The 24,982-nt window shown below is 56.8% G+C and overlaps 2 protein-coding genes across 2 annotated transcripts in view; one reads left to right on the top strand and one right to left on the bottom strand.

Moving 5' to 3' along the window:
• CROCC (ciliary rootlet coiled-coil, rootletin) overlaps positions 1 to 10,229 on the top strand; it is a 36,645-nt gene extending 26,416 nt beyond the window's left edge. The window contains exons 28-38 of the mRNA XM_056865459.1: positions 882 to 1,266; positions 1,370 to 1,545; positions 1,661 to 1,781; positions 4,029 to 4,192; positions 5,787 to 6,002; positions 6,764 to 6,988; positions 7,077 to 7,226; positions 7,999 to 8,199; positions 8,750 to 8,881; positions 9,630 to 9,793; positions 10,223 to 10,229. Of these exons, the coding sequence (XP_056721437.1) occupies positions 882 to 1,266; positions 1,370 to 1,545; positions 1,661 to 1,781; positions 4,029 to 4,192; positions 5,787 to 6,002; positions 6,764 to 6,988; positions 7,077 to 7,226; positions 7,999 to 8,199; positions 8,750 to 8,881; positions 9,630 to 9,793; positions 10,223 to 10,229 (1,941 nt within the window). The remainder of the gene's footprint in view (positions 1 to 881; positions 1,267 to 1,369; positions 1,546 to 1,660; positions 1,782 to 4,028; positions 4,193 to 5,786; positions 6,003 to 6,763; positions 6,989 to 7,076; positions 7,227 to 7,998; positions 8,200 to 8,749; positions 8,882 to 9,629; positions 9,794 to 10,222) is intronic.
• Positions 10,230 to 12,250: 2,021 nt separating this feature from the next.
• MFAP2 (microfibril associated protein 2) lies at positions 12,251 to 16,931 on the bottom strand. Its single transcript, XM_056865307.1, has 8 exons — positions 16,895 to 16,931; positions 16,041 to 16,115; positions 15,060 to 15,092; positions 14,844 to 14,930; positions 14,030 to 14,068; positions 13,329 to 13,416; positions 12,630 to 12,703; positions 12,251 to 12,368 (listed from the first exon to the last, which is right to left on the bottom strand). Exons 1-8 carry the CDS (start codon positions 16,929 to 16,931, stop codon positions 12,265 to 12,267), a joined length of 537 nt encoding a protein of 178 aa, XP_056721285.1. The 3' UTR covers positions 12,251 to 12,264.
• Positions 16,932 to 24,982: the final 8,051 nt, after the last annotated feature.

The following is a 24,982-nucleotide window of genomic DNA, read 5'->3' as shown; positions in this document are numbered from 1 at the left end:
GTTGTCCCTGTGGGTGCCTTGCCCCCCCCCCAACACCTTTCCTGGCACCCGACAAGTGTTTTTTGAAAGTGGGCCGAGCCCGGTGGGGCTTTTGTCCAGGGGTTCTAACTGGCCATTGACAATCTGAGTGGTTGTGGTTGGGGGGCCACCTCACGTGGCGGCCATTTTGTGGTTGGGGCTCACCTCCCTGCGTCAGAGTCTGAACGGTGCCCGTTGGTCCCAAAGGGCCTGGGACGCCTCAGGTGGAGAACTGTTTCCTTCTGTCCATCCTGAATCTCTCACCCGTCCGCTTCCTCAGGTTCCTCCCAGGGCTGGGATGACGGGAGAGGGAGGGGAAAAAAAAGCTCTCGGTCTCCTTTCTCCACCCAGTGCATATTTCATAAAAGCTGGGTCATGTCCCCCACCACCCAGAGTTGTCTGTTTTTTTAAAAACGATAAAGTCCCAGACTCTTGGTCCCTTCCCTCATGGGAAAGGTGCTCCATCCCCTTGACCCATCTTAGTTGCCCTCCTGCTGTCTCCGTAGGGTCCTGCGTGAGACTTGCAGCAACCAGAGCAGGGCCCAGGATTTCCAAATGCGGGCTCTGCACTGTCTGGCTCTCAACAAGGCTTGGCCATCTTGGCTCTTTGATTGTCAGTCATGTTCCTGATAATCCCCAGCATGGCGTTTGCCTTTTTTGCTGCCGCCACTGCTGCACACGGAGTTAACATCTTCATCAAGCATTCCACTGCAGCCCTGAGATCCCCTTCAGTCCTGGTCATGGCCACATCAGCATACTCTTTAAGTTCAGATGTTGTGTTCTACTGTACATCATCACACACCTTCAGAGGCTGCCCAGAGTGGCTTTCAACCTTTGCCCTCCTCTTTTCTGCCTCTCACTAGCTTCACAACCTGCAGCGGAAGGTGACAGATCTGGAGCGTGAATTCCACCGGAGAGAGAGAGACTTGCTGGCGAGTCTGGAAGAGGCTCGGGCCATCGAGAGGAAACTAGTTGACAACAGCCACAACTGGGAGGTCAAGTTGGAGACTGCGCAGGCCGAGGTGGCAGAGCTGAGCCTGCGCCTCAGTGCAGCTGAGGGTCGTGCCCACGGCCTGGAGGCAGAGTTGTCCCGCGTGGAAAGCCTAAAACGAGACGTGGAGTTCAAGCTGGGCAGCCTCTACTCGTCCCTGAGGCGCACCATGGGCATTGGCCAGAGAGGCCGTGGCCCCAGCCCGGCCATCAGGGGGCGCAGCAGCTCTCCCCGGAGACTTCTCTCCCCTCCGAAAGGTATCCTTCTCAGCGGGGAGGCTAGGTGGCCTCGGCCCCTCTGCCTGCCAGTGTGGCATTGGTAGGCAACCCTGTCTCTTTCTATTGCTTGGTGTTGCTGCAGGTGGGCGAGGCAGCCCCACCCCGGAGGGCCACAGCTCGAGCTCCCGAACCCCGTCCCCAGAGCGTAATGTCTCCCCGAGCCGCAGCGAGCAGCTGGTCGTGGACATTGACCCCGAAGTGGTGCGGGTTGCGCTCCGGGACTTCCTGCAAGAGCTGAGGGCAACGCAGCGAGAGAGGGTCTGTGGGTGGCACGCTTAGTGCTCCCGCTTGCCGAGGCTTTGGGTCAGCGGGCATGTGCCTCTCCCGGCCCCTGACTGTGCTCTCTCTCTCTCTCTCTCTCTCTGGCACGAAGGATGAAGCCCAGGGTCGGCTGGCTACCTTGAGCCACCAGCTGGCTGACAAGGAGGTGCAGTGGGATGCGGCCTGCGCTCAAGTGCAGCAACTGCAGAAGCAGCTGGCCGAGTGCAATGAAGGTATGGGAGTGTGTGTTTGTGTGTGTGTGTTTGTGCACACGCTCAGGCTACCAGCGTGGTGAGCTGCCCTTCTGGCCGGAAAAGTCACAGACGTCTTTGTGGCAGTTCCAGCGGTTGGGCTCTGAACTCGAAGAAAAAGGCAGGGCTTCTGACATGGAGTGCTGACCCGGGTTCTGCAGCTCTCTCTGTCGGAGGCGGCTCTACACAAAACCCAAACTCCTGCCGTGCTGCCTGCTTTCCAAGGCTGCTGGCTTCAAATAAACCTGGAAGCCAACTGCTGGAAATGGAGCCTTGCTCTCTCCTCCCCCTGTAGTTTCAAGAAGGCGGGGCCACGGCTGCCCTGCTGGGTCACACCAGTGAGGGGTCCATCTAGTCCAGTGTATCTGGTCTCACGCAGTGGCCCAGCAAGTTATTCTGCCAGGCCAACCACAGCGCCCAGAAGCCAAGGCCTCCCCCGATGTTTCCTCCTAGCACTGGGGGTTCACTGCCTCTGTACATGGAGGTCCCATTGACTCACCATGGCTAGTAGCTGTTTAATTACTGATTGAGTAAAGAAGTATTTCCTTTGTCCTCTTCACTCCTCAACTTCATTGGATGCCCCCAACTTTAAAGTATTACAGGATTGGGGGGGGGAAGCTCCCTCTGTCCTTTTCTCCACCCCATGCATAATTTTATCAACTTCTGTCCTGTTCCCCCCTCCCCGATCATCTGTTTTCTGAACTAAAGACTAGAGATAGTCTTCTTCATAAGTTACTTCTGATTCTTTCGTCTTCCAATTAGGAGCTTGATTTTAGTGACAAGGTACATGTACTAGTTAGAAAACCAAGGATTTCACATTTGATTTCCTGGTGAACACATTGGTGGATGCCATCCAGACCCAGCGATTGACTTAGTAGTTTTTAATTTGCTCATAAGGTCCTAGTTCATCTCTTGCCTCTTCCGTTTGACACAGTTCTTCATATACCCTTCCCGAAAACAGCACCTCCAGTGTGGGTCACTGCCCCTCACTTTCCACAGTGAACACAGAGGCAAAGAATTCACTGAGCTTCGTTGCCATCTCATCGTCTTCCTGTAGTGATCGTTTTGCCCCTCTGTCATCCAAAGGCCCTCCTGCCTCCCTGGCTGCTTTCCTGTTTCCAATATACTTGAAGAAATTCTTGTGGTTTGTCTCGATTTTTTTAGCACTCTGCATCTCCACTTCTCTTCTGGCTTGCCGGGTTGTCACGTCGTGTTTTTTTGGCCCGGGCAGAGCTGCTTTTTGCTTGCCCAGTTCCTGGGAGCCATCCAGTTTTTCAGGGAAGCCCTTTTGCCTTTTATGGCTTCCTTCACTTATGTCATAAGCCAGGCTGGTGTCCTTTCAGATTTGGTTGGAACTGCGATGAACATTGTTTTGAAGAGCTTCCAAGCATCCTGGAGAGATTTGACTTTAGATTTTCTCCCTTTCACCATCCTCTCATTTTTGTGAAGTCAAATGTTGTTTACTTTGCAATTGATGCCACCCATTTCTACAACGTAGTCTGCTTGTTTCCTTCTGCATTTCGAGATCACCCTTGGGGCAGTTTTGTCCAGGTGAGCAATAAGGTACTTTCCCATTTCTAAGTTATTTCTAGGGCCTAGTAATCCCACCCAGGGTGCTTCCAAGGAGCTATCGCTTCCCTTTTCAAGTTTATCTAACTCTATGACCTCTTTGATATTCAGAAGACTACCCCCCCCACCAACACATCCTTCCCTGTTCTTATAGCCTTTCTGTCTGGGAGTAGCCATACTCTGTTCCATCAGGTTTCTGAAATGTATCTGGTCATGTAGCACCAAGCACTCCAGCATCCCTCGCTTGGCTCAGAGGTTTCTAGCATTCTCACGGGAGTGTCTTACCTGCATTCCTTCTGCAAGGAGGGTTGCCCCCTGTGCCCTTTAGTCTCCTCACCTGGCCAAAATTTACCACCACCCTCTCATTCTCATAAAAGCAGTCAGGTAAGACCTCCTGTGGACACTGCAGAGTCAAACTTCTCAGCTGCCACTTTTGGGGGGGTGGGGAGAGGCCTTGGTTCGGTCACTGAGTCTGGGTGGCCTGCCATTTCTTCCCCCCGCTTCACTTTTGCTGACTCTTCTCCAGGATTCTCGTGGCTTTGCAGAGAGCTGGCCGGTGTAGACCCAGCCCGCGTGGGGCCTCCCCTTGGGGCCACGGTGCCTCAGCCTCTCTCTCCACTGCTGGTGCCTCAGCCTCTCTCTCACTGTTCCCTTCTGTAGGGAGGCGCACCATGGATGAGAAGCTGAGCAGCACCCAGGGGGCCCTAATCCTGCAAGAGGAGATCTTGCGCCGAAACGAGCGGGAGCACACGGCTTTGCTGGACAAGGTGGCGATGTTGGAGCGGAACGTGCAGGCAGCAGATGGCGAGAGGAGAGCTGTGCAGGTGGGTGGAGGGGGGCGGTGACTCAGAGCTTCCTGAGTAGCTGCAGGGGTCTGCTTTAAGGAAACCCCCAAGGCTGAGTTGCACATGTGCACGCTTTGTGTCTGCGGTTTCTGTTCCCTCCTGTTCCTGAAGCCCTTGTTTGCAAGGGTTTCATTAAAACAATGAAAGCCGATAATGGCCAGGCTCTCAACTACTGGAGGGGGAGGAGGGGAGCCATTTTGGCAGAGGTCTTGGCATATTTCTCACCTTCTTTGACTTTGACGGGCTGATGGCCTGATTCTGTGGAAGGTGTGTTCATGTGTGTTCATGTATCGCATCCTCCATGCCCGGGGATTAAAGAAGACTAAAGAGATGCTTTGTTTCTGTGTGGAGAGGGGCTGAGGCTCAGTGGTACAGCCTCTGCTTGGCATGCAGAAGGTTCCAGGTTCAATCCCTGGCAGGCAAGTGATGTGAAAGACCTCTGCCTGAGACCCTGGAGAGCCGCTGCCCTTCTGAGTAGACAATACTGATTTTGATGGACCCAGGGTCTGATTCAGGCAGCTTCATGTGTTCATGTTCACATTTGGCAATTATTTTATTTTGTGTGCGTGTGAAATTTCCCCCATCTGGAGAAAAAAATGCCACAGTGATTTGATTGCAGGTAAATCATCCTTTTGACTTTCTTCCTCTCTGGCATCGTGAACTTGAGAGCTTTTCACCCTTGGGGGGAACATGAGTGGAGACAGTGACCCTGACTAGGGTAGAGTCTGCCCTGAACCCTGAAGAAGGGAGGGGGTTTGTTGCTTGCGGCTGTGGCCTGCCCAGACTAAAGAGGAATTGGTACTAAAGAGGAGCAGCCTCAGTTTCCCTTGGGGGTGTTCAGGGAAGGGGCAGAAAGTTTAACTCTTCAATTGCCACTTGTGTTGTGTTCTTGGAAATTGGCTCTGTGATTTGCATTTTAAAGATTTTCTCCCTATCAAGTCACAGTAAACCTATGCTGACCCCATGGGGTTTTCAAGGCAAGAGACGTTCAGAGGTGGTTTGTCATTGCCTGCCTCTGCGTAGCAACCCTTGACTTCCTTGGTTGTCTCCTGTCAAAATACTGGCCACAGCTGCTGACCCATCTTAGTTTCCCAGATCTGCCAAGATCAGGCTAGCCTGGGCCGTCCAGGTCAGGGCACAAAGACATGTCTTTAAAGGGCACACCTGCAGTTTGTGTTGTGCAGATGGAACTCTGTGGGACCCCTTGGGCACCTCGTTTGCTTTAAGGGCAAAGTGTTCCGAAGGAGGAGGGGGGACAGCAGTGCAAAAATCAGGCATCAGGACAGGGGCAGCCTTTGAATCCCATCCAGTGATCTTGGGGGTTGGCAGGTAACCCACAAGCAGTTGGCAAAGGGGGAGGAGTATTTAGCCAAGCAAATGAGCCCCCCCCCCCCCGCCAAAAAAAAGCATCAGATTGAGAGCTGGGTTTTGACGGGGATCAGACCTCGGTTCCCTCCCCGTCAGGCCATTTTCTCAGCCTGCCTGCTGCCTCCTCCCTCAAGGGCCGCCTGCGTCTCCAGCCCAGGGAGGAGGAGGAGGCCTTCAAAGATCCCCCCTCGGCCTCTTTCCCCAGGAGAAGCTGGGCGGGATGAAGGCCAGCGAGGCCAAGATGGAGGCAGATAAGCAGCACCTGAAGGCCCTCTTGGACGCCTCGGAAAGTCGCTGCACCCAGGTGGAGCTGTCGAAGTGCTCTCTGGAAGGGGAGCTGCAGAGGGCCCGGCTGGGGCTCTCCGACCGCCAGGTGGAGCTCCAGGGGCTGCGGGACCACCTGGAGGCTCTGCAGAGACAGGTACTTGTGGTGCGGGGGGGCAGCCCTCCCGTTGGGCCGTTCTAATGGATGCTTGCTCCTTGCTGATCGGGGTGCGAGCTGGGGGGGGTGCTTGCAGGTGGGAGGTAGGGTGCCGGGTCCCGTGACCTGCATTGGTCTCACCTCCTGTGCTGCTGCAGCTATGAGGGCTAGAAACTTGAGGCAGTTTCATTTTTTGTGCAGTAAAAGCTGAGATTCTCAACAAGATGTTTGTGCCAGATGACCAGGTTCTGTGCTTTCGTTGTAAACGGGAAATCCTTTAAGGGCATCTATGCCTAGAACAGGCATGAATGCACAGAGCTGTAGCAGGCATTTCAGAAGCCTGATGGCAGAGGGGAAAATGAATGGGGCACGAATGGAAATTAGATAGGCAGGATGGGGAAGGATATTTTGGGAGGCTGCGCTCCTCTGGGGATCAGAGGCCAGAAACTCATGGGCTAATTATTGCTGGGTTCAAAAGTGACAGCTTTTGGCAGGTTGACTGTGTGTCAGGGAAGATCCTTCACATCTATTTGGCAGCATCAAAAAAGAATGGAAATTATTGTTTTTGATGGAAACACCAATCCTGAGATGTGCAGACTGTTCCGCTTCTTCTTTCGACACAGGAGGAGAAGGCTTGCCCTGCCCAGGAAGCCAAGTTCTTAACAGGGCTGCCATGAACCTTTGGCATTCCTGCCCCTGTGTCCCCCCCACCCCACCCCAGAGCTTGCAAACCTCCCTCACTCCGATCTTGCCCGCCACAGGTGACCGAGGGGGAGATGAAGGCTGGCGCCCAGCAGCTGTGCCTGGACCGCCTTAGCCTGGCGCTGGCCAAGGCCACGGAGGCCGAGAGCTCCCTACATGAGAAGGTGCAGACGCTCTCCGCCTCCTTGCTGGAGGGCAAGGCCAGTGCCAGCTCTGCCCAGGAGAAGGGGCTGGAGCTGCAGAAGGCGCTGGCGGCCAGCGAACACGAGCGGCGGGTGCTGCAGGTATGCGTGGATTCAGGAGGAGGCCAGCACCTCCCCACTGCTGCTGTTCTGTGCCTCAAGTTGGCGCCTTCCATGTGGTGTGTTTCAGGAGCGGTTGGAGGTTGCCCGCCAGGCCCTCTCCGTAGCCAAGAAGGAGACGGGGCTACTGACGGAGCTCCTCCAGGCCCTTCGGGCAGAGCAGGCGGAGCTGCAGCTGCAGAAGGAAGAGCTGGGCAGCCGTGTGCGCCAGCAAGAAGAGGTGAGGCCCTGGCCGAGGTTGCCCCCAGAGGTCTGGGCTCTGCCCCCCCCCAAAAAAAAAGTCCTGGTTCTGTGGCCTGGGTGAAGTGGAGGGCGAGGGTGCTTTCTGGGTCGGGTTCCTCAGTATTCCAAGGCGGCGTTGCTTGCTGGGGCCTCTCTTGGGCAAGGAGCTGTGGAAATGCCAGGAAAACCCTACAGCCGTGCAGCCCCTCCTGACACCCGAAACTGCAGATGGTGCAGTCTGCACCCGTCATGGAAGCCACCTGGCTCAGCTGCCAAGGCTGGCAGAAACCCCCCAGGAAGGTTTGGAAAATGCTTATCAACAGGCTAATTGAAAATGTCAGAAAATGCTCAAATTGGGTTGAGGTTATCGAGCCAAGACAGACCAAATCAAGCAGCAGGAAGGGCCAATCCTGCATCCCCAACTCTGCATCCGGAAGGGCCAATGCTGTATCCCCGACTCCGCTGAAGCTCTAGGCAAGAGGAAAGGGCTGGCCCTCCCTCACAGGGGAACAGTTCTCTGGGAAGTGAATAACCCCCCCTCCTTCCCTCCCGCCTGAGGAACAGAACACTGGGCAGTGAACATGGGGGCTATAGGCCCGCAGGTCAGTCCGGCGCCCTTTCTAGCCAGCCTGTGTGTGGAATCGTGGCCACGGGCATAGCTCTGCTCAGTTGTTGCCCAGCTGTGAGAGCGACTGGGGGAGTGTGGAGAGCCCCTCCCTGGGGGGGGGGGCTTGACGGTGCCTCCCTCTCTCTGTCCTGCTCTCCCGCAGCTGCTGGACCGGTGCCAGGCGGGCGAGGCCGTTGCCCTGAAGAGCCTGCAGAAGGCTCAGGAAGACAAGTGCCTGCTGCAGGAGCGCCTGACCTGCCTGCAGAGGGCCCTGGCGCAGGTGGAGAGCCAGAAACGGGAAGCCGAGCGCGCCTCTCTCCGGCTGGAGAAAGACAAGGTCGCCCTCAAAAGGACGCTGGACAAAGTGAGGCCTGTGAGGGACCAGCCCCTGACCAGCCTGTGGGGGGCAGGCCTGGTCTGTGGGCTTGAGCTGGGGTCGGGCGGGGGGAGTGTGGCGCAGCCCGTTTGCAAACCCACCTGATTGGCAGCAGGGTGAAGATGCGGCAGGAATTGTCACGGGATTTTGCGGCAGACCTTTGAGACCAAAGAAGCAGAGGGAGGAATCCCTCCAAGGCAGGGGCCCGTTGGGAGGGCGGCGCAGAAGAGAGAAAGAGAGTCAGAAGCACCTCCTGCAGGGGGGGGGGTCTCCCCAGAGTGTTTCACACGGATGGTCAGATGCTGGCCATAAAAATGGTGTGTGTGTGGGAGGGGAGGGGGTAGCATTAGACAGAGGAGCAGCAAGTTTGAGGGGGGGAAACTGTTCAGCTACCCTTTCCCTGGGTAAGCACAGCCTCCCCCCCCCACATCTGAGAGTGGGGCGTTCAGCCAAGGGCTCAGCTCACCAGATCAAACAGACAAAGGGGTGTCTGTTTTTGTGGTCTGACACTATTTGCGGGCGTCTGCTTGGCTGGTAGGTGGAGCGTGAGAAGCTCAAAACCCACGAGGAGTCGGTGTGGCTGTCGGCCGAAAAGGGGCGGCTGGACTGCTCCCTCACCAGCGCGGAGCGGGAGCTGGCCGAGGCGTGTCAGCAAATCCGGCTGCTCGAGGTAAACCCCCCCCCCCCCCGCATGCCTGTGCCTTTGGAGCAGATTTGGCTGTGCCGGCAGGTCTGCAGGGTAGCGTTTCATGGGTAGAGAGCGACCCCCGTTTGCCAGCCAGGACCGACCCTGCTGCTGCGGCTGCTGCTGCCCCTTTCTCACACTGGGGCACCTGCAGCAGCGGGTGTGAGGGCCCTGATCCCACTGTGGCTTCCACGCTGTCCTGGAGCACTTGTGCATTTCTAGGGATGTTTTCAGGAATTTTGCAGCCAGGCAGATTCCCTGTCCCCGGTGGTGAGCCACCGCTCTAAAGCGCAGCCACCAGAAGTGTGAGTGTGTGTTTCTGTGGGGTCACGGATGGGGCTCCTCCCCGCTGGAAGCTCTCTGGCCAGTTCCCAGGGGCCCAGGTGGGCGGTGGGCTTGCCAGTACCTTGTCTGAAGCAAGATGGGGCACAGTCAGAACTCCAATGACGGCAGCAGGAGCTGTGGGAATCTGCCGGCCCGGCCACTGCAGCTGCTTGCATCCGTTATGCCAGTGCGGGGAGGAGCCGGGCAGGGCCCTGAGCCCGCCAGCTGCAGCAGGCAGCGCCCACCTTCTGAAGCCCACCTGCCGTTGCAGTCCGAAGGATTAGAAGCCACCATATGAAAGCAAAGATGCTGGTGGGGGGATGGGACACTGAAAGGCTGCTGGAGCTTGGGAGGGGTGTGTCGGAAGCCCGGCTCTTTCATCCTCCTTCCCCTTCCCCCCCACAACTAGGCTCAGGTAGTGGAGCTTGAACAGGTCCCAGGCAGGAACGTAGCAGAGGCTTCCCCCCAGGTGGAGCTCGACCGCCTGCGGGGCTCCCAGCTCCAGGCAGCGGAACACATGCGGGAGGCGCGAGGGCATTCCCACCGGCAGCGGGTCAAAGGCCTGGAGGAGAGGTGAGTTGTGCCTCGGAGAAATGCCCCCAGGCCCTGTTGAGAGAACTTGGTTGCATGCATTGGCTCCGGCTGGTTAGGGGTGGGACCAGACCCCAAACACAGAAAGCTCTGGGCCGGGCCCCATTCCCTGAGCGGAGTTAGCCAGCGCCCTCCTTTTCAAGGATGGAAGGTTTGATGGGTAGACGTCTGCGCCCAATAGCCACACCCGTACTTATGGGGTATATTTGGGAGAAGACACGTTGCTCCCTTGGGCTCGCCAGCCTGTCCTGCTTCTTATGTGCCCCCCCATGAATGGCATTCCCAAACCCTCAGAGGTTCTCAGACTAAGGGCTGGCTAACACGCAGACTGTGGCGTGTCTCTCTCCACCCCCCCGCCACTTCTCTGCCACGTTCCCCACGGGGCTTTCCCCACCTTCTGTTCTCCAACAGGTCCTGACGCTGAAGGGGGAGTTCCCAGAAGTGCGTGCCAGCCGGATGCCAAGCCACCCCCTTGCCCATCTTCCTATGCAACTAGCCGCCAACTGCTCGTCCTGTGCCATGGCCCTCCAGCTCCTTATGCCAGCTCAGAAGGCACCGGGGGGAGGGGGGGAGGTAGACTTGCCAGCCATTCCTTCCTGAGCTGCGTCCTGGTGTGAAGCAGTCGCTGAAGGAAAGAGAGAAGCCTTTCTGCCCACCCACCCCTGCTCACATGCCATCTTTGGGTAATGCAGGGGAGGGGTCTCTGCTTGCCAGGCTCTTCTTTCCCTGCAGCTGTGATGGGGTAATGCCAAGCTGGACTTTTATTCCTTGGGGGCTGAAAATGTATCCCCCCCCACACACACACACACACGCTCTTTTGGCACAAAGAGAGTCTTGTGAGGCACTCTCTGCAGGGGGCCTGTTTGACAATGTTGCAGTAAAACAGGTTTGCGGGGGAGAGGGAGACCCAAGATCGTTATCAAGAAAACAGTTTATTTACTTGCAGCTGGACCCAGATGCCCTAACGGGCCAAAATCTCTGAGTCCCGATTATACTGGGGAAGAGAGATTTATCCAAATTCAAGTTATGACGATACATCAACAAGTTATGCATATCTGATTGTATTACAGACAGAAAGGCGACTCAGGACAGTTGCAGTTTCATCCATTTTCTCCTTTCATTGTTTATCGTTCACTCTGACACTCCATGACTCTTAGCCCAGTTACCCAGTGCACAGAGCAGGCTTGTAGCTAGGCAGAAATTCCTTCCCTGGCAGTCTGGAAGCCAATTATTACCGGGAGATCTCTGGGGTACTGTCACAACAAGAAGGGCCACTACCTCTCCCCCCTGCGCCAGGAGCGTATCTTTGCTGCCCATGGGGCAGGGGGGAGGCACAGAAAGGTTTCTCTTTTTCCTTCCTGCAAGGCGGTGTGGCACACACGCACACACATAAAGGGGTGGGTGGGTTCACGCACTGGCACATTGTCTCCAGGTGTATTTTTCTCTGTGTAGCTTTGTAACATTTTAATCAAGAAATGTAGAAAGCTTTATTTTTGTATTGGGCAGGGGTGATCTGAGAGTGGGTAAATTTGGCATGTGCCCACTTTGGGGGGAGTAGGGCTAGGGTCCAAGAAATACAATAAAAGTTTCTCTTAGACCCTGCAGAATGGCAGTATTTCTCGCCAGGCCTTGATCGAAGGCGCCTCCCCTCCACACTGCAACATCCAGCCCCTCTTCAGCAGGCCCCGGACCGAAGGGTGACCAGCGCTGGTACCATGGCAGTATTGGGGGAGGGCCAGGGAAGGCGGGGCTCTCCTTCTGCCTCAGAGCCTTGCAGGGCAGTGGGCACGGATGGACGTGACTCCCCCCCCCCAGCAACCTTGATATGCTGCAAACAAGCACCGCTGAAGGTCTAAGGGGGGGGGGGGTCAGGACCTGTGCAGAGCTTTGGGGTTGAGGTAGTTGAAGGTGGCCACCTCTAAAAGCCCCCATGGTGGCGGGAACAGAGAGAGACAAACGCCAGCTGCAAGCTGTGGTAATACTTTTGGTTTATTTAACACGTGTGTAGAAAAGAGGAGACTCCTTTATATATAAAAATAAGATAGGTAGGAGGTTTGCACATTTAGCCCCCTCCTGGCTCCCCCCCCCCAGAAACCAGCAGCTCTACTGGCACTGCAGCCTACCCTCAGGCCCTGCTGAGGGCTGTGAAAGCCCCCAGAGACCCTCCCCCTCACTAGGCCAGGCTTATCCCAGGCAGCAGAAACAAACCAGCAGAGAAGACATGGCTGGGGGTGGCTAGAGAGACAAAGAGCTGCCTCCTCCTCTTCCTTCTCCTGTGTGGCTTTTTAATAACAATGTGCCCCCACCCACCCCATGAGAGCTGCCTGCCCCGTCTGGCCTCAACCACCAGTAATGTCAGAGACCTCTGAGCATGCCATGTGCCCAGCAGAGGGAGGAGTGGTGGGGTAGAGTGAGGAAAGGCCCGGCTGGCTGGTCCGTGGGGGTGCCCCTACTTAGCAGCCCCCGCAGCTTCTGGCACAGGAGGCAGCCACACTCTGGCACAGGCCGCTGGTCGCCATCACACCGCACCGGGAGAACTTGTCACGGCAGAGGTCAGCTGCAGGAAGCACAAGCGAGCCCGGGGCCCTGTTAGTGGCTCCTGGGCCTGCCCCCTGGGCTTTCAGGGTCCAGCCCCCCCCCCCCATGCTTGCTGTGCCCCACTGCCTGCTCCTAACAGGAACTACCGGGCTGGCCTGCAGCAGCTCAGTCCTGCTGCCTCCCTTCCACGCTCCATCTGGCCTTTCCCCTCTTTTCAACCTGCTGGATTCTGCGGGGTGGGGGAGCAGGGCAAGCGGGCTAAGCACCAAATATGCCATACCTCTCAACAGCTCTTCATGGGCACAGACGGTACGAATGCAGATTTCCTTATTGATCACGTAAACCCGCCGCAGGCTGAAAATGGGAGGGGGGGGGGAACAGGCGACCAGTGAGATAAACAAATGCTCAACAACAAGGCATAGCCCCCATCCCTTTGGCTTCTCTGCTGTGCTCTGCCAGGGGGCAGGGGCGGTTAGCATAGGCAGAGAGGGCAGGGCCTCCATCGGGGCCACTCCCTGGCCCCAGGCACTCCCACGCGGACCCAGGCAGCGCTCCAGTGCCTTTGCTGGCCTCCAGGGTCCCCCAGAGCATGCTCATGCTATTGAGGCTCCTTAAAAGAACACCAACCCCCCCACACACACACACCATTTATTTGCTGCACTGGGAGGCTTGTGATGCAGCAGAGAGAGAGCGCTGCGAGGGTGAGGAGGGGGCTTCTGCAAGTGCTGCTAAACGCCCCTGGGGAAAATGGGCTCCCTAGAAGAAGTGAGGGGAGGAGCTGGAAGGGGTGGGAAGTAGCGCATAAGGGGGGGTCACTAACAAGGTGCAAACCGTCATTGGCTTGGCGAACTGTGAAACATGGTGTGCCCACCTCTTGGGTAGTAACTAGTTGCCCCTCCGCCCTCCTGGAAGACAGCCTTAGGGGAGGGCCGGTCCCCACCCCTGAAACGGGACCTGGCTGGAAGCGGCAGCCGCTGACCTGTAAAAGCAGAGCTCATTCAGACATTGCTTGCAGGGCTTGTGGACCGAGTACAGTCGTGTGCACGGGTACTGCTCCTCCTGGCAGTCTGTGGGCACAAGAAGGCGGGGGGGGGGGGAGATTACATGGAAACTATGTCATCAGCCGGCGGGGGCTTCGAAGCATCCGGTTTCCGATTGGACTGCCTTTAGCAGCAGTCTTAAAGGCTTTTCAATGACCGGCTATAAATGCAAGGAATGAACAGGCATGGAGCCCCGGAGCTCTCTGGGCTAATTGGGCACCCCACTGCATCTCCTGCCCCCTGCCTGAGGGGCAGAGTGGGACCCGGGGTGCTGCTAAGACAGCTGCAGCCTGCCAAGACAGAGCCCGCAGCCAGCGCTGCCGGTTCTTGCGCAAACTTGGCCCTTGCGGGGCAGCACCTCTTCCTACCTGGATCCTCTCATGGAAGTGCTAGAAAAACACCCCACACCCCGCTTTGTTGGCCAGGACCCCCACAACCATGGGGTGGGGCAGAGAATCAAAAGGTTTGGAGCAGCAGAGCCCCCCACATGCCAAATCTCCCCACTCCAATTCTGATCCAAGAAATATTAGGACAGGATGTACCGTTATTGGGAATCACATTCTTTGTGATTAAACGGAAGTGCTTGGTCAAACCCCCACCCACCAAGTCTCGGAGAGCAGCAGCCGGCTCTGCCTCTTACCAAAGGGCCCGGGCTCCGTGGGCTCCGTCTCAGCAAGGCCTAGAAGGAGAGTGGGGAAGAAGACATACGCTCCATTGGAGACCGCTGTGAGGGGAGGGAGGGGAAACGGGGGGCAGCAGCTGCTGCTTCTAAGGGCACCCTTCCTACGCCAGCCTCCCGTTGCTGCTTTGGGGGGAGGGGGAGGAGGAGGAGGCTGCAGCCACGGTGGGAGAACTGAAACACTGGAACGGGGCGGGGGAGAGAGGAGACCCCCCCACTAGAGATGCGGGTGCCGGAAAGCCCCCCCCCCCTTCCCCGCTGATGCAGGACGTGGTGCCGTCCCCTCGAGGCGCTATGCAGTACCTGAATCCGAGCAGGAAGCAAACTTGGGGTGAGGCTCATTTGCACAAGGAAGAGCAGGACTTGGCAACCGAATGCGGGTAAATGGACACGTGCCAGAGCCCCTCTTGCCCTGATGTGCGATTAGTCACTTAGCCATCCAGCAATGAAGGTGGATGTGTGAAGCAGCATGTGGCAAAATCCCCGTCCTTCCTCAGTGAGAAAGAGCCAGGGTGGATGTGAGAGAGACAGAGAACCCTCCCGGGTCCATAAAGTATACAAAGCAGGAAGTCAGAGACTCGAGACCTCTTAGTGGGCCAAAAGCAGCACTGGCGGGGGGTGTGTGTGTATCCCATCCCAAGACTGGCTCCAAGTCAAGGAAATGCAGCCGAGGGCCCACCGTCAGCCCTCTGCCCCATCTTTCTGTTGGACAAGCTGTCCCCTCCCGCCTCCCTCAAGCTGCAAGAGGAAGTCCAAGCTGGAAGTCCAAGCTGACCTGGGGTTGGGGCCGGGATGACCTCCTGCTGATTCTGCTGCTGGGACTGGTAGGGGTATTGCTCTTCCGGAGTCTGCGGGGCAATGTCTGCAAGGGAAATGGGAGGCCCTCAGCTGAGGCCTGGGACAGACAACTGCCCCCCCCCCAAATCTGGGCCAATGGCCACCCACCCCCAATAATTCCAGCAAAGCAACGGAAGGAAAGAAGATGGCTCACCATTGCCAGCGTAGTCATAGTAATCTTGACTTTCTGGAAAAAAAGAGGGATAAAGACCCTGCTTAATACAGAGGGGGCCAGGCCGGTTCTCTTGGCTTAGCATTGCAAAAAAGAATAAAACGACGAATGCAGGGGGGGATGTTAGACCAAAGCAGGCATAGGGTTAGGGACCCCCAAATACATCTGTCCATTTCCATGTAAAGAAATAAAATCACAGCAGTGTTTCCCCCTACACATCCCATTTAAAAACTCAAGGTGGGCAAATTTTATTTTGCATTTTTTATAGTTTCAGGGATGAAAGCAGCCAAAAACGACCTTTAGGAACAGGCACGGGGGGCGGGGGTTGGGTCAGCCCAAAAGGAGGCAGCTGGTTGCTGGATGATATGGAATCCGTGTTCCATTTTGAAACAGAATTTTTATTTTTAAAATGTAATGTCCTGTGAGGATCAAATATCCAATGTGGAGGCCTCCCAGATCTGAAGTTTCACCAGGTTTACAGACAAATATGGAAAGAATAAAAGGAATAAGCCCAATTAAGAAATGTTTAAAAATTGCAATGATCTTTCCCAGGCAACCTGAAACAGCTTTGCTGAGCTACAGAGCAAGAGGGGGCGGCTGAGGAATTTCCCCTCCCCCACAACTTCCGGTGGGTCCCTCTCTTGAATGTTTAAAATGCACACACACACGAACATATTTCCTATTGCAAGGCCGAAAGTATCACATTATGACGATCACATCCCTCTAGCTGGGCTGGATGAAGCTGACTCTTCTGTGCACAGGGATGGCACACCTGAAGGGCGTAGCTGGCCTGGAGTCGGCAAGCTGTGCCCAGCTCCAGAAGGAAGGAAGTCTGAATGCGATCCAGTGGGGCAATTCGACAGGGCCAGGAGGTGTGGCGTGAATAGGGCATCCGGCAAGAAGAGGCAAATGGTGGAAAGAATCCAGAATTTAAAGGCAGGCGGGTGTCTGCCATTCGCTTACCTATTTCGTAGGGGATGTACGGGTTGTCGTGGTATGCTGGGTCTCCGATGTCATACTGCCCCTGGGCCAGAAGTACTGCAAGTGACAGAGATGGAGGAACTCAGGAGTGGTGTTCTTTCAAGGGCTGGACAAAGCGGGCCTGGGCACTCTTTTGAGAATTAAGCCAAAGTTTTTGTGCACCACCCCTCCCTGGGAGATGCCTCCTCCTCCCAATAGTCTTTCTTGACGTTTAAGATCTGCAAGGTGCCACCTCCTCTCGGTAGGTGCAACGGCAAGGAAGGCCACGTGCGTCATGGCCCCTGCTTCTTTGGGAAACCCCCCCCCCCAAAACCAGGTACACAGCTCTTTCTGCCACCAATTCAAATATTCTCCCCACTGAGGAGTGATTCATCCTCAAGCTCTTCTCAGATGGGGTTGGTGCTGCTGGCTAAGGCTCGCTTTTGAGATTTCACCTGATCTAGTTGGAATTGTTAGCCTGTTTTTGTCCAGGCAATTGCTCAGAAGTACCTGTCACCCAACTGGAGGGAGAGTCTCGGCACAGCCTTCTCCAGCCTCTGCTCCGTGGGGCTGCACCTTCACGGGCCATGGCTCAGTGGTAGAGCATCTGCTTGGCATGCAGAAGGTCCCAAGGTTCAATCCCCAGCATCTCCAGTTAAAGGGACTAGGCAAGTAGGTGATGGGAAAGACCTCAGCCTGAGACCCTGGAGAGCTGCTGCCGGTCTGAGTAGACAATACTGACTGATGGACCAAGGGTCTGATTCAGTACAAGGCAGCTTCATGTGTGTTCATGTGTTCACAACTCTAGCCAGGCTGGAGCGGCCGACCCATCGGCTTGAGGCGGGGTTGGCACTCACCTGGCAAGCAGAGGACGAAAAGGCCCAGAGTCCTCATGGCAGAGCGGAGGGGCGGGCAGGGCTGGCAGGCAGCTGGAAGACTCTGAGGCAGGCTGTGGGGAGGCAGGCAGGGAGGGAGGGAGGAAAGGCATTAAGGAGCGGGCCGGGGCCTCGTGGCAAGGAGCGCATGAGACCAGCGAGGAAAGGCAGCTTGGCAGGCACTGGATGGGGTTTGAACATCTGGATGGTGATGGTCAGCATCACATGTGGCAGATTCATTTGTAAACAGCTAGGCACAAATGTGTTGGTCTCCGCTTCAATTGTACTAGATGACCCTGGAGGTCCCTTCCAACTCTATGTTTCTTTGATTTCTATGTATCATCTGGAACAAGACAGTACTAAAATTCTATTTGAGCATCGAGCATTTCTGTTTAAATGGTCTAAATTATATAAACAAACAACCCCCACATGAAATATATGGTCTTAGTGAACCCTTCTGGCTTAAATTTTTTAAAATTAGCTCTCATATTTCTGTGTTTTCATCTTTTGTATATAATGTTGATTTTAAAGTAAAAAAATAATCCAACTAGGAGATGCCTTAGGTAATATACAAATGTCAGTAAGATAGGTACTGTATAACTACAGCCGTGTTGGCGAACCTATGGCACGCGTGCCCGACTCGGCACGCGTAGCCCTCTCTGCCGGCACGCACGAGGGACGGGGCGAGGAACCGGCAAGCTGACAGCCAGGAGAAGACGGGGCGCAGAGACGTGGTGGCGCGCCGCCGCACCCCAGCTGTAGCCCCTCCGCCCAGCTGAGAGTCGGGCGGGCCGGCGCTGGGTGCGGTCAGAGGACTTGGCTGGGGGCGTGAGGAGGGCAGGAGAAGACGCGTCTTCAGCCTACTCACAAAACCCGGGCCCAGAAGCCCCCCCCCCGCCCCTTCAAGGAGGCCCCGATGGGGGTGGGGCGGGGCTGGGGCTGGGCCAGCAGGGGCGGGGCGTGCAGTCTGCCCCGTTCCTCAGGCGCGGCTCCTCTCTGGCCATCCCCCCACCCACCACTGTGTGCTTCCGCTGGCAGCTCCCGCCGCCTCAGCCCGGAGGAGAACGGAGGGACCCCCGCTGCTGCCGCCGCTGCCACAGGCAGGGGCTCCTTCCAGCAGGCGGTGAGTCTGGTGGGCAGGGGATGGCGCGTGCGTCTCTGGGCGCATGCAGAGTGTGGAGGGCCCCCCGGAGGGAGGAGGGGAGGAGGGGGTGGGCGCGCGCGCATGGAGGCCTCTCCCGGCGCCGGCCTCGGTTTGCACGGCTCCCCCGCCGTCGCGGGGGTGGAGCCCACGGGGCTTGGGCATCTGGCTCGGGCGGGGGGCGGCCGGGGCTTCCCCCCTCTTCTCCCCCCCCTACCCGGCCAGGGGAGCCTGCCGATGAAGAGGCTGCCGAGCTCCAGAGGGTCCTGCCACTCCTCCCTCTCCCCCCCGGGGCGCGGGTCAGGGCTCCTCCCTCCCTCCCAACAACTCTGCGAGGTGGGACAGCACGTGGCCTGCTTGCAGCGGCCCCTTTCAGGGCTGGGGAGCAGACCTCCGGTCCGGCCTCAGCACCCCCACCCATGGCACAGGCGTGCCAGGCAGGGGTGCCTGCCTGCGGGTGGGGCCTGGGGGTCCCGCAGGGGGGAAGCGGGCTCACCTTGGGGCATGCGGGGCGGGAGGGGGGTTTCCAAGAGCTTCAGGAGAAGAGGCAGATTAGGTCAGGAAAATGACCCAGGAGAAAAAGGGTTAAACATCTCATCGCTTCCCCCAACAAAACTGGAAGCCCCTCCCAGTTGCCCGGGAGGGGGTGGGCTTCTTGTCTAAATTCTTGTTCTTTTTTGGAGTTGCATGGGGGTTATTGGCCATTTGTGAATGGGAGGTTTTGCCTTGGATTTGCCTTTCAATAAAAAGTTGTTTGTATCATTGAAAGCTCTGCTATTGTATTTTTCTTTTAAGGCAAAAGATGTTAACGTATGAGTTGTTTTTTCTAAACTAAAACCTCAGTATTCAGGTTAAATTGGCGCATTGGCACTCGGCGATAAATAAGTGGGTTTTGGGTTGCAGTTTGGGCACTCGGTCTCTAAAAGGTTCGCCATCACTGAACTACAGCATTATAAGGGCAAATTCCATCACAAAGTTTGTTTCAGCATTTCCAGCTAAATATTTATATGACAGAGAAGGTTAGAAACCAAATTACGTTCTTCTTTGATGTAGTTTGGTTAATTATATATGTTTGTATTTATAAATTTATTTTAAAATATTTAGTTGAATAGAAATATCAAGGGATTTTTAAAAAAGATTTTGATGTTGTGGGACAGTAAAAGAGCAACTGAATCACAACACTTCAGTGCATTTAGCCAAGACACACCACCAGGCCAGAGAAATGTGCAAAACGGGCTCGCAAAGCATAGCCCAATCAGCACGCGTCCCTTTGATTTCTACGGAAAGCAACTCACCACAGAAAGAAAGAAAATCCACACGGGTCCTTGTGCTTGTGCCAGAAATGCACTCTCATCCCCACCCCCACCCCAAGTTGTTCTTAGGACAGAGGACATCCCCCCACCCGACACACACCAACATCTGCCTGAACTGGAAGGAGAAAAGTCTCCTGCACACAGGCACACAGGCACACACACACACAAGGTCTCAAGCGCTTTTGCTGACTTTGCAAAGCTTCTGTTGAAATTGTGCCTGTGCAGAACCAACAATTTGGGGAGGAATTCCCCTCTGGGGCTTACGATGGAGGTGCCAGGAGGGACCTGTGCATGAATCAGCTGGGGGGGGGGTGTTGTGGGGAGAGGAAGAACTGGAGGGGGGGCAGAAATCAGCCAACTGTGAAGTCAAAAATCACGTGAGCATCAAGCTCCTGCTGAGAAACACGAAACACATGTTTCATAAAGAGCCATGGATCATTCAGTCAGCATAGATGCAATTATACAACACAGCCCCATATACTCATTTGACAGCGTGTTTTTACTGGAGCCAGTCCAATTCTCTAAATTTGAGCTAGGCTGGCTAGGAAGCAGCTCTGGGACCCACTGCCAGTAACAGCTTCACAGTAGTGAAGACCGTGCCTCTGAGCACACACAGAGTACCTTTTCTGCTAGCTGCAACCACTCCCAAGTTCTCTAGCATTGGCTTCCTGCTCTTCCCGAGAGGAACTCAGTATGGCATGCGCAGTCCTCACAACTGCCTCCTTCGCCAGGATGTAATGACCCTCTTGGGCCAAGGTGTTCATCGGTAAAAGTGCCCAGAGGCAGCTGTGGCCCAAGCAGCAGAAGTGGACCACGTGCGGCAGCTGCCCTCACCTGGCCAAAGAGTGTGTGGGGGGAGAGGTCTCCCTGCCAGCCCGCCAGCCCAGGACTCAGACCCGGCCATTCGCTCCACAGAACCTGCACCACTGCAGCCATGGCTCTTAAGCTCTTGGCCCAGACAGTCAGGCGCCAAACGCCTCGACCAACTTTTGTGGCCCGGCCCTAAGCTGTTTTGCCCCCGCACCACGCAAGGGAGAAGACAGGGACCGGTAGGAGAGCATCACTCACCACCTAGAACGGGGGTGGGGAACGTCAGGCCCGGGGGCTGTATAAGGCCCTCGAAATCATTTGGTCTGGCCCTTCATGGGTCCTGGCAGATCTCTAGCTCAGAAGGATGCTGCCCTGCCTGAATCTCTTGGGCCCAGCTGGGGACAGCAGAGCTCAAAAGCGAGTCGCTCTATGTGGCAGACACTCGGAGCTGTCTCCAGTCGTGCCTCTTGGCTAAATGTTTGACCAAATATAGCAGGCTAATTTTTAAGTTGATAATTTTGTATGGCCCCTGAATGATGTTATAAATATCCAAATGGCCCTTGGCAGAAAAAAGGTTCCCCACCCCTGACCTAGAACAACTCAGGCAGGAGACGCTCCCATTTTCCCTTCAACATCCTGGACTAAAACCAGCATCTATGGGGGGGGGGGAGAGGAGCCTCAGGCTCATTAACACAGCCTCTCCCCCGCCTCGGTTTTGGTAAAAGGGGAGGTAAGCGCCAAGCGTACCCTCCTAGGCCACCTGTACTCACGATTGCAAAGAGGCAGGAGCCCACTGGGAAGGGAAATGGGCCCTGTGCAGCAAGCCAGCACTGCAGGGACAACAGTGGGCATTTGCTCCCCCACGGCATTGTGCCCCCAGCCTGCGGTGCAGGAGGAGGTGGTGGGTGAGCTGACAGAAACTGCCATGGCCGGTGAGGGGTCTGGGCCAAGCGGCCCCTGAGGCCCGGGCAGACTTGCTGTGGCTTGGCTCTCCTTTCTCGTGGCCCTCCGAGCAAAGCCCCTGTCATTTCAACGGCCAGTCTGCCCCCGCCACAGCCCACCACAGGAAGAGAAGATGCTGCCCCCCCTCCCCAGCGTGGTGTGGTGGTTAAGAGCGGTGGTTTGGAGCAGTGGACTCTGATCTGGAGAACTGGGTTTGATTCCCCCACTCCTCCACATGAGCGGCAGATGCTAATTTGCTTGGTTTGCCCACTCTGACACACAAAGCCATCTGGGTGACCTTGGGCTAGTTACAGCTCTCTTACAGCTCTCTCAGCCCCACCTCCCTCAGAGGGTGTCTGTTGTGGGGAGGGGAAGGGAAGGTGATTGTAAGCCGCTTTGATTCTTAAGTGGTAGAGAAAGTCAGCATATAAAAACCGACTCTTCTCCTCCCTCCCCCTCCTCTCTCTCCGCCACCCTGACCAAGCGAGCTTGCTGCGAGACCCCCTCCTCATTGCAAGACGAAAACATCTTGGAACAGCCCCCCTAGCCTCTATAGAGATGGCGGTGGGCTCTTGTGCAGGTGGCCGGCCGGCCGGCCAGCACTCAGGACCTTCCCTTCCTACACAGAAGCCCCCAGCCCCACCCCAGGCTCTCGGGCCAGGCAGCACCCAGCACACGGCTGGCCTCCCGGTGCCATTTGGACGGGAGGGGGCAAAGTGCTCGAGGGGCCGGGGGGCGCCGCTCTGGGCAGAAGGGAAGGCTGGGGGGGGGCGGCCTTGGGGCTTACAGCCCCACTCTGAGCCTGATGCCGGGGTGGGGGGTGGGGGGTGGGGAAGGTCCCTCGGTCCCCTACTGCCCCTGCTTAGTGCCTCCTCACACTCGTGCTGCTTCCTGGCACCGGCCTGGTTCTGGGGTAAAGTCTTGGCAAGCCCTGGCTCACCTGCCCAGGGGGCTTCATGCCAGTTTCAGAAAAGCGCCCCCTCCCGCCCCAAACCTCAGAGGCGTGGAGCAAGCTGCGGCTGCGGCGGTAGGAAAAAGGCACTCTTCTCGCGCTCAGAGATGCTCAGCAGCCCCCCCCCCCGAACTCCCCCTCCCGCAAGCCCTTTGGAAGGGGGAAAACTCCCGCAAGCCCCAAGCGCTGGAAAGGCCAGATGTTCGCACGCTCGTTCTTTGCAAGGCACATCTGGCAGCAATCAGCCCACTCGCAAAGCCGCCTTCTTGCCCGCCCCCTTTAAAACAGCCAACCGTCTACCAGGGGAGAACAAAAGGCGAGGCGGCCAAGGCCAGGAGCCCCCTCCCCACTCCCGGGGCCACAATGTGGGGGGGGGGGTCCTCCGTTCCTCGGAAGAGGAATGCACGCCCCCCATCCCAAACGTTTGTTTGCAGAAGTTCCCTTAAAGCAAGTTCGGGGCGGGGGAGGGGAATCCAACTCTCCCCCGGCCTAAATATCACACCTGGACTGCAGAAGCCAAGTAGCATTGCCCCCCCTCGCCATGGACCCAAAGACCCGCCTGAGAGCCCCCAAGCCTATTTTGCAAGGAAAAGAAAGGAAAGCGGCACGACAAGGAACAGCAACGGACGGACGGACGGACGGACGCCCCCCCCCATGTTGCCTGGAGGGTCGCCCGCAAGAGAGGTGTCCCACCGGAGCGCCCCCGACCCTAGCCAAAGCTGCCCCTTTACCTGGCTGGAGGGGCTCCGGCGCGCCTCCGCTGCACTTTCCCGAATGCCTGGATTCAAAAGAGGCGAGGGGGCGGGGGCGACTAGCTGCAGGGCTGCCCCGGCTCCTGGGTCCTAACGCCTCCCTCTACCAACAGCCCCCCATCCCCCCCCCCCCAGGTCCACTTGACTCTGGGCACCACGGAAGAGACCCACATGTGGCGGAAAGGTGAAGTCAGAAGTGGCCACTGCTAGGTCTTCTGCTCCCGGGGGTGTTGCACTATCGAAAGGAGGCTTGCAGAGATGTTGCGGGGGGGGGGGGTTGCTCTGTTGCCCCCCAGTGTATGGAGGGGGCACAACGGAACCACCCAACTGCTGCTGCAGCCCCCAATTCAGGGCACCTGATTCAAAAGCGGGAAGAGTAGAGCAGCCGGCCACGTGGGGGAGAGGGAGCCGGTTCTCTGCACAATTCGGCATCTGGTTGGTCGTCTCACCACCCATCTTGAGGCAGTATACAGTGTCTAGGTTGACTGAAGGAACAGCAATGGGGCTGCCCCTCCTGCTCTCACCTGTTTCTTGTGGGTCAGGGAAAAGCACACTGCACTTGCTCAGAGGCACACTTAGTGAAAATATTCCAGGGCTGTCTCCATAATAAAATGACAGTTCCTTGGCTTTAAGGAAAAGCGTATTCCTTTTAGGGTGGGTGGTGTCAGTGTCTAAATGGAAAAGCCAAACCCCCCTACTGTGGCTCAAAGGAAAGGTCAGCCTCTAGTCAGTAAAAGACACAACCAGCGCCTGAGAGCCAAAGTCCGAGGGCTGCCCACCCCCCCACCCCACCCCCGGAACCAGGGCAGAAAGAAAGCAGAGAAGCTGGTGTCCCAATAGGACCTGGGGCAACCGGCTTCAAACCCCTCACTCAGCCATGGAAGCCTGCTAGGCGACCTTGGGCCCCTCACCATCTCAGTCTAACCTAGCCTCACAAGGCTGCTGGTGGTGGTGGTGTTGTGGGGTTGAAGCGGAGGAGGGAGGACTGAGGGGAAAAGGGCACTTTGAGCTGGGAGAGTTTGGTGCAAACTCCAGGGTCATTTGCAGTCTACCCCTGAGTAGATGATGCCGGGGAGACAGGCCTTCACGCTGGCCGGCCATTCTTAGAAAGATGCCAGGCCTGACAGAAGCTGTGTGGGCCAACCCAGCTGGCTTCTTCTGTACAATCAGCCTCCCACAACCACTGGTCAAGAAAATATAACCTCTTTATTGTTGGACACAGAAATGGATGGGACACCGTTGTCTCTCTCACTTTTCCAGCTCTTCTTGGGAGAAAACATACTTTTTGGGGAGGGAACAGTCCCATTACCAATGCACGGATCCAGCAGCCACAGCCCACCATACGTTCTTTCAGTGGTTCTTGAGGCACGCCCACCTTGGGAAGAGGCCAGGGTGGCCCTGCCACGTGTGCCTTGAGATACTTGCTGAAGAACACAAAGGGCTGCAGGCCCAAATGCACAGAGAGGGTGGGTTCTGCTTTCCTCAGTGGTGAATGGACCAGAGTCTATACGGAGGTGGGGGGAGAAGGTGCACGAGCCAGAAGTCTCCCCAGAAGGCAACTCTGGGCCCTGTATGCTCAGGCACAATGGGCAGCTCTGTTCATCGGCCAGCAGTTGCTCGAACCGGCGCACCTACGCATGGGCCAAGCGACGCGCCAACTGTCACTTGGAAACTCACATGGTGGCAGAAGAGGACAGCCTAACACGCTTGCTCGGGGGCAGGGAAGTGGTCTAAATGTTATCTGTGGACACCCCCCCCACACACACACACACAAGGGCTGGGCACAGCCAGTCAGGGCAACTTGGGAAATGCCTTCTGAGAGCCCCCGAGCCCTCCACGGGGACTCTGAACCAGGGCTGGACTCTGAGCGCCACAGCAAAGCCCAGCACTATGGCCGGGCTTCGTAAAACCAGAGGCCTCCTCTGTCCACAAACACCAAGCAGGATGCTCCGGCCCACGACAGGAACCTGCCAAAACCTGCCCCACCCCATCCAGTTCCACCACAGAACCTCTGAAGAGCCCCAGCACAGCTTGCCCAGGCAGGAGGGCATGGAGAAGACGGGAAGAGGGGTCGGGGCAGCAACGGGCAAGCAGCTCCCTACCAGAGGAGGGACTTGCAGGGTCTCAGAGCCGGCGGCGCTGGGGACCAACGCCACGGAA

This window comes from Euleptes europaea, chromosome 19 (genome assembly GCF_029931775.1).
Source record: "Euleptes europaea isolate rEulEur1 chromosome 19, rEulEur1.hap1, whole genome shotgun sequence".
Classification (NCBI taxonomy): Eukaryota; Metazoa; Chordata; class Lepidosauria; order Squamata; family Sphaerodactylidae; genus Euleptes; species Euleptes europaea.
Note: the sequence above shows the minus strand (reverse complement) of the source record. Positions and strands in the feature narration are given on the sequence as shown.